Source organism: Erpetoichthys calabaricus, chromosome 9 (genome assembly GCF_900747795.2).
Source record: "Erpetoichthys calabaricus chromosome 9, fErpCal1.3, whole genome shotgun sequence".
NCBI classification, from domain to species: Eukaryota; Metazoa; Chordata; class Cladistia; order Polypteriformes; family Polypteridae; genus Erpetoichthys; species Erpetoichthys calabaricus.
This window is the reverse complement of record NC_041402.2, coordinates 163,971,614-163,984,786: the sequence shown is the minus strand read 5'-3', so window position 1 is coordinate 163,984,786 and position 13,173 is coordinate 163,971,614. Positions and strand designations below refer to the sequence as shown.

Below are 13,173 nucleotides of genomic sequence, written 5' to 3'. Positions count from 1 at the left end.
CAGTACTCAAAGCACTATCCACACAGGGAGGAACTGGGAAGCGAACCCACAATCTTCCACAGTCTCCTTACTGCAAAGCAGCAGCACTACCAATGCGCCACGCCCTTAAGCTCAGCGTTCTGTGAAAAGACAATGGCAAAAGCACGCGGGGAAATTGAAGAATTTCAGCGAATACCAAGTGGAGGCAAGGAAAAACGTACTATTTGTTGGTTTAAACAGTGATATAAATAACAACAGGAAGTTGATCGAGTGACATAAAGTGTTGGAGAAACTCGAAAGCTGAAGTTCACAAAGTCGCACAGTGCCCGAAATAAAAAAGGTTGTCAGATATCAAAGTCGCCGCGAAAAGGTGAATCGTAGCCCACTGTCCGAGTGTCATATGAAAGCTAATTAGGGTACAGAGGAAAAAAAAAAAAAAAAATTAACAATATAGATTATTTAAATTAACGTTTTATCTGAATATAATAAACATATTTTGTTGCATTTCATCTTAAAAATTATATCATCATATGTAAATACATGCTTTATAAAGTGGCTCAGGATGTGCAATATTATAACTGTAGTGCATGTTTACAGTGAGTTGATTGTACTAATAAGTACAAACAGTTCTACAAGGAGCACTTGATGGACTGATTAAGTGCGTTTATAGTTCTTGGGATGCAACTGTTTCTGAACCGCGAGGAAAGGCTCTGTAGCGTTTGCTGTATGAGAGAAGTTCAAAAGACAGCATGGCTGAGGCAGCGTGTGCTTGATGCTGTATACCGAGAATTCTCTTTCCGATCAGCTGCTGTACAGCTGTGATTCCACACTTAGATATAGTGATATAAATACTCCGAGTGGTGCAGTGAGATTAATATGGAAAAAGATGATCCGCTGTGGCAACCCCTAACGGGAGCAGCTGAAAGGAAAAGGTGGTGCAGTGAGAGTAATAACAACGATAAAGAAGTTATGGTATTTGGAATAGTTTGACCATTCTGTGGACCATTATACTGTTACAGGTTAATTACAATCAGATGCATTAAACTAATAAACAATATGCGGTTAATCTCAGTATATTTATACAGCCACGTCAGGGATGTGGATCTAAAAAAGAAAGGGTAACCACACAGGAACAGTAGCACTGCTTTGACGCTGGGTGCCGCCAGTTTGCAAAACCGAGCGGAGAACTTGTGTACACCAAGGTTGGAGCTACCGTGAAAATGTGCATGGCTTTACACCAAGTTTAGGTTATACATCGCGATTTGAGCGTGGAAATGCTCGTATGCAACATTTTTGTGCGTACGCACCATTTATACATGAGGCCCCAGGACTGGAGTTGGAGACCCCTACTCTATACAGTATACTGAACAATTCCCTTTCTGGTGATCCTTCTGCTCATCCATTATCAAACACACTTAATCTAGAAACACTGGACACAATACAGGAACCAGTATAGTGGTCAGTCGCAGGGCACACTAATGCACATGCCAGGCCAATTTAGAAATGCTAATTAATTTAATGTACACATTAGCACCTTGTCCAGTGTTGGTTCCGACAATGTGCCTGGGAGAGGCCCTATGCCATCAACTGCATTGAGTCAAACTCTTGAGATTTTTCCCGAGTCATAGATGAACTTTTCTAATGTATATACCTCTAATAACTAATAACCTAATGACTTCCATAAACTGCACAATTAGGGAAATTAAATATTCCATATAAGGAGACTTCAACTTATAGATACACATAAAAGTGACAAGAGAAAGTAATTGCCAGTAACAGAAGATTCAGAATGACTTACCATATGCAATGGCTTCCATGGCGATACCAGCAGCATCCTTTCCATATCCTTTCTCATACAGCTGGACTCTGGACTGGCCCCCTGTTTCTGAAGAGGGGTACAGAGAGCTCAGACGATGCTGATGGATGCGTAGCTGCTCCACAGCGCCTGAACGGAAGGTGTCACAAGCTGCAATAAGCACACTGAAGCCATTCTCAATAAGCCAAAAAGAGATCTGTGACGGCAGACATAAAAGAAGAGACGAATGAAATGACCAACAGCATCAGATCAGCTGTAAATGTATGGTATTTCTAAAAGTTAGATTTTTTTCAGTTTTATTCTCTCAGTCACATTCATGCTCTTTCCTGAAAGCCCCCACCCCCACCGGATCTTACTCTAACTAACACCGCCAGTATAAATTCACACTCAATCTGACACTGTTCATTTTCAAATAATATTGCAGTAGTGTGCCGATGTTTTCTGATTGGGATTACTCAGGTCATAAAATGATTTCTTCAAAATGTCCCATATATTTGTCTCTTATTTTTTGCCAGGTGCTGCGCTGACATCGTGCACCAGACGGTGTGAGCTTATTCAGTGTGAGCAGAAGCACGCAGGTGGCCAGTTGCTTGTGCTATAACATGCTTGACTTGGCGGTGATCAACGCACATGTACTGTAAAAGGCATGCACAGGGACCATTGAGAAAAGAACAGTGTTCATGGGAAAGCTTGCAGAGGAACTTCATTGTCGCTTCTTACAAGGAAAGGCGATGGATAAAGCAAAAGAGGATGCAACATCGACAAGGTTCTGTTCCAAGACAGCCGCTTCCCCCAGGAAAGCAAACTGAGTCAGTGTCAGGTACCCCTTCAATGTAATAGGAACCACAGCGTAGAGAGAAGTGTGAACATTGCAACAGGTGCATGTGTCGTAAATGTAGGAAGGATTGTCCTTTGGTGTGTGGGAACTGTTAACATTTGAATCTGATGATTGCATATAGCGCAGAACTGACCTCTCTGTACTATTCTTTCCTCTGCATGTCCAGGAATACAAAAGAACCAGCACCAAAATGAGGAGACTGCATGGGCAAAATCGGGGAAAAAAAAAAAAGTGGTCACTGATTACAAGCGCAAGAAGGCATGCGAATGAATATGAATAATGTGAATAATGTTGCATCAGTGCCACAATGTTTTCCGAAATGTACTATACACATCATAAAATGAGTTATTCCAAACATTATATATACCTATGTCTCTTTTTTTTTTTTGTTTGTCAGTGCGGCTTTGACATCATGGACTATAAGGTGCATACTAATTCAGCGTGAGCAGGAACACTCAATAAAACTGAATAAAAAAAAAAATCAAGTGATAATGAGATACGAAGAAGGCAGATTCACCAGCATTTGTGTGTCAGCTTTTATCCCTCCAGATCTGAGAATTTCCAGTTCCATTGTCTCAAAACACCACTCACATGTACAGTTATTCCCAGTTTCAGATAAAAATTAACCACGTCAGATCTGGTGTGGGGGTGAGTGTTGTATCGTGACTGAGAAAATAAAAGTGAGAAAAAAAAAATAAATAAAAACACGCTAACTAAACACACTTTATAAGTGCTATAAATTTACACTGGCCATTACAGACACAAATGAAATGTATGTTTTTATTGTATAATATTAACAATAAGAGTAGCTCACTACTCAAAACGGTAAATTTGCCGGGGAGCTGGTTTCGAAGTCACGACCTCTGGATTATAAGTCGGTAGTTCTAACCACTGCACCACGGAAGCTGTCTTATTTTATGTGTGCTTTTTGTGAAAGTGTTTATTTGATATTTGGCCATCAGCCTTCACATATTATACAATTAATGTTTACATTTTATCATTTACTAGCAAAATACCCGCGCTTCGCAGCGGAGAAGTAGTGTGTTAAAGAGGTTATGAAAAAGGAAAGGAAACATTTTAAAAATAACGTAACATGATTGTCAATGTAATTGTGTTATTGTTATGAGTGTTGCTGTCATATATATATACATATACACATACACACACACATATACAGTAATCCCTCCTCCATCGCGGGGGTTGCGTTCCAGAGCCACCCGCGAAATAGGAAAATCCGCGAAGTAGAAACCATATGTTTATATGGTTATTTTTAGAATGTCATGCTTGGGTCACAGATTTGCGCAGAAACACAGGAGGTTGTAGAGAGACAGGAACGTTATTCAAACACTGCAAACAAACATTTGTCTCTTTTTCAAAAGTTTAAACTGTGCTCCATGACAAGACAGAGATGACAGTTCTGTCTCACAATTAAAAGAATGCAAACATATCTTCCTTTTCAAAGGAGTGCAAAGCAAGCAGTCAAAAAAAAAATCAATAGGGCTTTTTGGCTTTTAAGTATGCGAAGCACCGCCGGTACAAAGCTGTTGAAGGCGGCAGCTCGCACCCCCTCTGTCAGGAGCAGGAAGAGAGAGGAAGAGAGAGAGAGAGAGAGAGATAGAGAGACAGATAAAAAAAATCAATACGTGCCCTTTGAGCTTTTAAGTATGCGAAGCTCCGTGCAGCATGTCCTTTCAGGAAGCAGCTGCACACAGCCCCCCTGCTCACACCCCCCTACGTCAGCGCAAGAGAGAGAGAGAGAGAGAGAGAAAGTAAGCTGGATAGCTTCTCAGCCATCTGCCAATAGCGTCCCTTGTATGAAATCAACTGGGCAAACCAACTGAGGAAGCATGCACCAGAAATTAAAAGACCTATTGTCCGCAGAAACCCGCGAAGCAGCGAAAAATCCGCGATATATATTTAAATATGCTTACATATAAAATCCGCGATGGAGTGAAGCCGCGAAAGGCGAAGCGCGATATAGCGAGGGATCACTGTACACACATATACAGATATATTATATATACATATACAAATATTTTATATATATATATATATATATATATATATATATATATATATATATATATATATATATACACACACATACATACATACATACTTACATACATATACACACACAGATGCACTTACAATAACATAGAAATCAATATAAACAACATTAACATCATTATCATATGAGAATATGAAGTAATATATAAGAAGCACATTTCATATAAATATAAATTATTAAACAGTAAAATCTTGTTCTATAATTTGCTACCGTGGCTTTTCGTTGGTCTGTCCAGGATTTGAAATGACCTGTAGCTTGCAAACCGTTTCACCTATTGACTTGAAATCTGGTACACATATAATACGTCACGTCTGCTATCCGCTTTATGGGTGATGATTGTATTACTCTTTTTATGTTTATTTTATTTTAGAATCAACTCCTATCTATCTATCTATCTATCTTCTATCTATCTATCTGCGCACAATAGGGCGGCCGTGGGCAGATGCGTATGGTGTATTCACTCCATGTTATCGTGCATTGCGCTGTCACTGGTATTTTGATAAAAGAATTTGAACAATATATAAGAAGCGTATAAATTATTAAACAGTAAAACATTAACATTTAAGAAGTAAAGTTACATTGAGTACTACTGCAGTGCCTTCGGGTACACCTCATTTTTTGTTTGCCCATTACATGCTTGAATGTATACATTTTTTGGTGTACCTACCCGAGAACACGCGACATATAACCGAGCGTGGGAGAAGCATGGATTTTAAACACGCGTTGAGTTCATCTGCTGGTCTCCCTCGTGGAATAACTGGTAATGTTTGACTAAAATGTACAGCGAGTAAAACGACATTACCTCCCTTTTTTTTTTTTACGATCTCTGAGATGTTGCTTTTTTCGGTTCAAGGCTTCATAACCTCTTTTATGTGCCATGGTGTACTTAATAAGTACTAATTATCCCAAACCATCATCTTTGAATGTTGCAAGACTTTCGCCTTGTATGTAGATCGGGGTAATTACATTCATTGCATTCCTAGTCTGAATCACAATCTGATTGTATGGGTGGTTACCTGGCACTGTAGGGTTGCCACCCGTCCTTTAAAATACGGAATCGTGCCGCGTTTGAGAATGAAATTGCGCGTCCCGTTTTGAATCAATACTGGACGGGATTTATCCCGTATTTTTTTTATCATTTTTTTTTTAAAGCAGCGTGTCATGCAAATCATCCCACACGCATTTTATGAAGATGCCTCCTTTCCTACTTTTGATTGGGTAATACTTGATGTCATCGTTAGTTTGATTGGTCTTTTTAACTGTCCAGTGAGGAGGGCGTGTCTTTTAAGTACAGTCTGCAAAGTGTTGGCACTGAGATGTGGCTAACATCCGCCATGTGCCGTCTTTCAGTTGCGAGAAGCAGATCATAGAATGGTTGAAACTGTTGCCCTTAACGTTGCGCCACGGCGTGTGGTTCGTTTATACCTCGTGTCTTCTCATTAAACTTTTATCTCGCGAATATGTTATTGCAATCCGCAGCGGGAGCGTTTCTATAAACTTAATTTAAACTTACGTTTTACACCGTGCTTTGTTTCCCTTATGAACATGCTTGTATGCTTCACTCGCTGCGTTCTCAATTGTTTAATTAATTTTTTGCTCTTCGCTGTTTCCGGCTGTTCCTCCATTTCCCCCTACTTCGTTCTTTTATCTCGCGAATATGTTATTGCAATCCTTAACGGGAGCGTTTCAATAAACTGATTGAAAATAGTTTTGCATTTACCTTTTTAGTAAAAGGCGAGCTTTTAAGCCTGAGAAATCACCCCGTAAATGCACACGTTTAATTGCACATGTGTTAATATGTATGGTTACACAGTATTAAAAGACAGTGAACAACGTCAGTTACCTTTGTTCCCGCGTTTGATAAAAGGTGAGCTTTTAAGCCTGAGAAATCACCCCGTAAATGCACACGTTTAATTGCACATGTGTTAATATGTATGCTTACACAGTATTAAAAGACAGTCAAAAATTAACGTCATTTACCTTCGTTCCCGCGTGTGACTCGTGCTGTAAATCTCTTCCTTGTTTTTAGTTCACGTGATTACGTAGGAGGCGTGATGACGCGATACGTGACTCCGCCTCCTCCATTACAGTGTATGGACAAAAAATATGTTCCAGTTATGACCATTACGCTTTGAATTTCGAAATGAAACCTGCCTAACTTTTGTAAGTAAGCTGTAAGGAATGAGCCTGCCAAATTTCAGCCTTCCACCTACACGGGAAGTTGGAGAATTAGTGATGAGTCAGTCAGTCAGTCAGTGAGTGAGTCAGTCAGTGAGGGCTTTGCCTTTTATTATTATAGATTACTAAACCATGAAAAACATTTGTTTTAACAATGTGTTTACATAGACTGTTGTAGACACAGAACACACATCACCTTATTTCCTCTTACAATTCTGGGTAGCTTACTCCCAGATAATCAATCAAGGCAGGAACTGGGAGAACTTCTTGCCTGTTCTGAGGCGGGGGTTGGGGGTGAGATGGTATAACAGGCTGCTTGGGCTTAGACACATTTCAAAGACAAAAAAGATGCTGACGGAGAGGTGCGAAGGGATTTAAGGTGGGCCAGATTTACGAGTTTTTTTTGTTGGCTCTGGTAATTCTAGTGTTAATATGAGTGGCATATGAAGATCTCCTTTGTTGTATAATGTTACCCACAAAATGGATGTATCCAAGAAAGGTAATGTAGTACTTCTTTCAACAGTAATTCGGGCGGTGGAAGACAGCACGGTGTTAACGGTTGTAGATATTCTACGGGATATTGTAAGTTGATGTTTTAATTTTCCGCACGATCACCACCAACTGTTTCAGCATAGTCTGTTGATACACATTTAACCAATTTGCCATGTTTGACTTCATCATTTCTCTGTGCTAGGATTGCCCGTGTACTCATTTCTTCGGTTGATAACCCTTTGGGATGAAATTCTTCAATAAGATTTGGACATAAAGTCTTCGTTATTTGGGATCTTAAAGTGAGGAAAACGTAAAAATTTATAAGAGCTGAGAGAGCGGGAACTGTGTTTGTCAAAAGCATTCACAAGACTGAGAGGTGAGAGGACCAGGGGTGTGGTTGAAAATGGTTGAGCGGAGGGTGAGACTTAAAAAAAAAAATCTCATGGCAAAATTCTTGTCTCACAGGACTTGAAAAAATTTCTTGGAAATAGTCTCGTCTAAGGATTTCCTTTTATAATAGAAAGACAATTAGACAAAGTTAAATTTGCTATAAACATCACCGACTAAAACTCTTAAGCCACAGACAAAACATCTAGGAGTTGTGCAGACTGTGGGATGTGCCATTATTGCACAAAAACAGTGTTTAACTATTTGATGGCGATTTAAAGGTGAGTAGCTGGGAGATACAGTAGTAAATACTGTTACTCCCCAGGCCCAAGGTCCGACTCCTGCAACCCTTCACTGTTTATGTATTATTTGTAAGATCTTCCTGTCTTAAGAGGTTTTCTCACAGTGGACCAGTTACAGCGCTATCCCAAAGACGTGTGCATTTAAAGGACTCTAAATTAGACCCACTGCTAGTGTGTGTTTGGGTGGGTCCTGGGATGGCCTGGCACCCTGTGCAGAGTTAATCCTCATGTGGCCTTTACTCACTCTCTCTGGGTTTTCCCACACTTCAAAAGCCATGGGTTTTTTGATAACCAACAATTTTAAATTAGCTCTGTGCAAACAAACATGGTGGGGTCCTGTCCAAAGGACTGGCATATCAGTCAAGGCTCGTTTCAAGTGGCTTTCAGAATGTTACATTATTACTAGGTGGGTGTTGATTTTTTTCTAATCTAGTTTTATTAAACTTGACCTGCTTGTATGGAGTGTTATTTGATTTTAATAAAATACTTAAAAAAAAATAATAATAAAAAAAAAATTAAACCACCAAAAGTTTAGAAGTATACACAAAATTCAGAGTTTGTGTAAGGGAACCGAAAATGGACACGAGAAGATAAATGATTGGTACACTCTTAGTATTTGAAATTACAAATGTTAAGAGGGAAAACAAATCCTGTATGAAATCTACCGGTCATCCTCTGTTTAGTCTGGTAGTCTGTTCCATTTCTCAAAATGAAATAAAATAGTTAAAATTCTAAATTATATTTTACTTATTGAACTCATTTCAACATATAATGTCTTAATTTGTGCCCCTCTACACAAAATATAAAGAAACATAAAGAAACAACCTGCCTTTGAAACCACCTTTGTTACTTTTGGATTACAGCACATGCAGAAAACAAAAAAATGTACACTTTAATATAAAATAGGAACCTCGAAATTGAAATGAACACGTAATGAGAAAGACATACAAATCACAGTGGACTCATCACTGTCCACATCTAGATAGAAGGCTAATAATGCCATGAATACTAATCAAGAGAGTTACTCAACACACTGTGTAGGCCCCTTCTCGACTTCTGTAACCGATACAACAGCATTAAAGAAAGCCAGGAGCAGAGCTACAGGACAGAGGGGTATGAGCTGTGATGGAAACCTGAAGGAGTCTATTTTTCAGTTTATGCCAGTGGAGGGTATGAGGAAACATGACAGAAGAATTCTGGAACTGGTTAAGTTGAAAGATTTTACTGAATTGTTTTAAACCTTTTCTTCACAGAGGAAGCCATAGATACTGCATGTGGAAAGAATTCACCATATAATATTGTAAACAGTAGTACTTTGGACATGTTTGTCCACAACTCAGATGGAGGATACTTTGTCAATTTTAGATGAACAGGTGTTGCAAACTATTTTGGGCTAAAGGGCCTATCCTCACTAAAACTGTTAAATTGTCCGGTTGAGGGAGGACAGTCTATTAAACCGTTTTTTTTTTCTTCTTTTTTTCTTATCAGATCAGTGCAGAATGCCAAGAAATGCAGGAGTGTCAAATGACAGAGTCCGCCTAATGTTTCTTCTTGTAACAAAGAGTTTGCAGTTAAAGGGTAAAAAGGAAGCCAAAACACGGTTTTTTAAGCAAGTACCTGCGGGGCACATTTGAAGGAGGTCTTCTAATAATATTATTATTAATTCATTACATTTATATAGCATTTTTTCTTGCTGCTCAAAGAGCTTTACACAGTAAGTGGCAAGCCACTTCAACTACCACTAATGCACATCAGCGGCAGCCATTTTGCACCAGTATGCTCACCATACATTAGCTGTTTAGAGGTGAAGGGGTCAGAGAGATAGTTAGCCAATATAAAAGACGGGGATGATTAGGTGGCCACAATGACTATGCTGAGGTGGGCAAGTTTGCCTAGATATCGGGATACATCTTGGGTTTTTACGAAGGATGCCCGGAGATCTTTAGTGACCACACAGAGTGAGGACCTCAGTTTTATTTCTCATTTGAAGAAGGCACAATTTTTATAGCACAGTGTCCTCGTCACTGCACTGGGATCCACATTCAGACCACAGGGTAAGTGCCTCCCTGCTGACCTTGCCAGCACCTCTTCCAGCAGCAACTCAAAAGCTTTTTCTTTGTTGGCTTCCCATCCAAGTACTGGCCAGGCCTGAACATGCTTAGCTTCAGGTGGATGACCTGTTCTGCATGTGGTATGGCTGCTTAAATAATGCCTTTTAATAAATGGCCTTTATGGTGGAAAACGTCAGCACCTCCCACCATAACATGGCAAAGTAAGCAAAACAAAAAGCTAAAACAACTGTACAGAATGTTTAAAACACACACACACACACACACACACACACACAACTGTAGCTCCTTCCAGAGGTACAGCAGGACGTGAGCAGTGTTTGTGATCACTCATGAGTTTGGATTCTTTATGATGAAATTAATAACCTGCGGTTGGCTGGCGCCCTGCCCAGGGTTTGTTTCCTGCCTTGCGCCCTGTGTTGGCTGGGATTGGCTCCAGCAGACCCCCGTGACCCTGTGTTAGGATATTGCGTTGTTGGATAATGGATGGATGGACAGATGGAAATTATTAATAGGATAAATGAGGAAATTTAAACAAACCACAAGTGCACTGCTGGACTTCATAACACTCATTCTACTCCCAAAATGACTTTTGCCATGGTTCTGTCCACTGATCCCTATTGTCCCTTCCCTTTTGGGAGTGCCCCCCAGTCTCGGCTTTGCAGTTGTCTATCACTACATTTCTCTGGACTATTTTTTACATTATTATCCCTTCCCTTCCTCAATTTTTTCTCTCAATGGGCCACCTGACTCAGTCTCCTTCACTTCTATCCAGTGTAGGCCGTTTTGTTTAGGCACAATAGCTGCAAAGAGTGTTTTAGCTTCTCACTGGAAATTTGATATTTCTATCTCCTTGGCAAGCCTCATTTTTCAAACATACTCTCCTATAACTCTGAGCAGCGCGATGAATGGGTCAAATTCTGTGAAGCGGAATGACCGGCGGTTGCTGACACTCTCGTCTATTTCTTACATTTTAATTTGGTGAGATCTGAAGTTTGGGCTAAGCTTCCCTCCTAGGTTTTGGTCAGGGCATTTTCTTTTTACCTTTTAAAACAGGGCAAATTTTGTGTGTGGGCGGATGGGGTTGTATTTTACTGTTATTATTTACTGTCTTTACATTTTTTGACTGCTTATTTCATAAGAAATCTGTTGGTGTCACTATTTCTATTGCTCATTAATGTTATTTAAACTTCAGTAAATATTTCATCACATAAAACTGCTTAACATTTCACAGTTTTGGATTTGCATTGGAAAGGATGCTAAAAAATAAACTGACTGGACTCTGGCTGTTAACTAGATTTTTTTTTCCTTCCAATTTTTATATATCAGTCTTCACTGAGTGCAGGTGAAGAGCACTATGAACAATTCTCACTTAAAATACAAATATAGATTATACTAATACAGAACTGGTAGACATATAAATGCAGATTTGTTAAAAAAGCATAAAGAACAATGTAGAAACTGATTAAACATAAATAGAAACCAACAATATCTGTCTATTAATTAACTGATAAACTACGGCCAGTTGACAACAGAGGAGATTAAAATTGTAAAAGAGAAAGTCAAAAATAAAATCACAGTCATGGAGACTTCGGCCAACAGGCCATCCCTGCTGGGTTTTCTATAGGGGAGTCTGTGTTGGCCATCCAATCTCATTCCAACACTCCTTTATCGGAGGTGACTTTTCTATACACGGGACAGCAACCTAGCTGTAGAGCAGTGGCACCAAGTGCCACATCCACATACCAAGAAAGGAAAACAGTTTAATACCACACACCAGTCTTAAACAGAACGCTAACTAAATACTCACCTTAGCAAGGTTTGTAGACTTGCCGACTCCATTTACTCCACAAAAAGTGATAACAAAAGGCCTATGCTGTGAACGTGCGTCCAAGACATCACGTAGGATGTCAACACGTCGCTTTGGCTGTAGAATCTGTACAAGCGACTCCTGAAGTGCCTGCTTCACAGTCGAACTCACAGCTAGCAAGGTACAAAATGTTTTAGTTAGGGCACAAGCTCATCCTTCATATTATTTGTGCTTATGAATTTAAACAGATACCTACTAACTATGTCAGTTTTGCCAACTGGTTATACTGTATGAAAAGAAGATCAATTATAATAGTATTAAAGGTTCAAGTTTCCACTTACTAGTGAAGGTACCCATAACTTTTCCTTCTAGTTTTTTGGCCACAGATTCGCAAAGTTGATTGGCAATCTCAGCAGCAACATTCTTTTCTGCAAGAAATAAAAATCACATTCTAATTAAAGACACACAGCAAAATGTATTTATCTGCCCACAAATTTAAACACAGCCAGACATTAATCTGTAGTCTTCACAATTACCACTCTTTTGTGTTGCCCACAATGCGTAAATGATTTACAGTACAAGTTTAACTAATGGCCTGGCTAGCAAGAGCAAAAACAGTATCTATAAAGTGCAAAAGCAAATACAGGCTTTTGGAGGACACATCAATAGATATACTGTAACTGAAGGAGGCATTTAGCACTATATATGTACAGTTTCTGATGGCCAGTTGTAAAACATGCTTTGATAAAGTACACAATTTGGCAGCACGTAAACTCAAAAAAGGGCAGAAAGTGTCTTCTTACATGTAAATCGTGGTAGCAACATAGCACCTGATATAGATCCCCGACCCTGTAAGCACATATTACATCTCAGTGCAGCAGTGTGATCAAAACCACCAGAAGACACTCTGACCCAGTGACTCCACAAAGACTTATCAGGATTGGCCTAAAATGGAAAAGCCCTCTATGGTTACCCCTAAAGCAAACCTCTTAAGTCATTTAAAAACGTATCCTGGAGTAATGGAGTTTAGAGTTAGGAAGACAGATGGACAGTCAGACACTATTGACACACTGACTCTATTTTGGTGCCATTTTGTGGTGTGCAAGCCATTTGACTAAAAGTCTGTGTTGAAGGAGTCTATTAAGGCGCAATAACGGTGTGTCATCTTTTCATATACGCTTTATGTTCTCTCATTCTTTGATCATTTCATCCTTTTATTTCTAGCATAATA

The 13,173-nt window shown here is 39.4% G+C and overlaps 1 protein-coding gene across 1 annotated transcript in view; it reads right to left on the bottom strand.

Moving 5' to 3' along the window:
• The window catches only part of srpra (SRP receptor subunit alpha), a 39,596-nt gene that overhangs the window by 10,147 nt on the left and 16,276 nt on the right, over window positions 1–13,173 (bottom strand). Inside the window, exons 9-11 of the mRNA XM_028810361.2 lie at window positions 12,284–12,370; window positions 11,943–12,115; window positions 1,778–1,991 (exon numbers count right to left, since the gene is read on the bottom strand). Coding sequence (XP_028666194.1) covers window positions 1,778–1,991; window positions 11,943–12,115; window positions 12,284–12,370 — 474 coding nt within the window. The remainder of the gene's footprint in view (window positions 1–1,777; window positions 1,992–11,942; window positions 12,116–12,283; window positions 12,371–13,173) is intronic.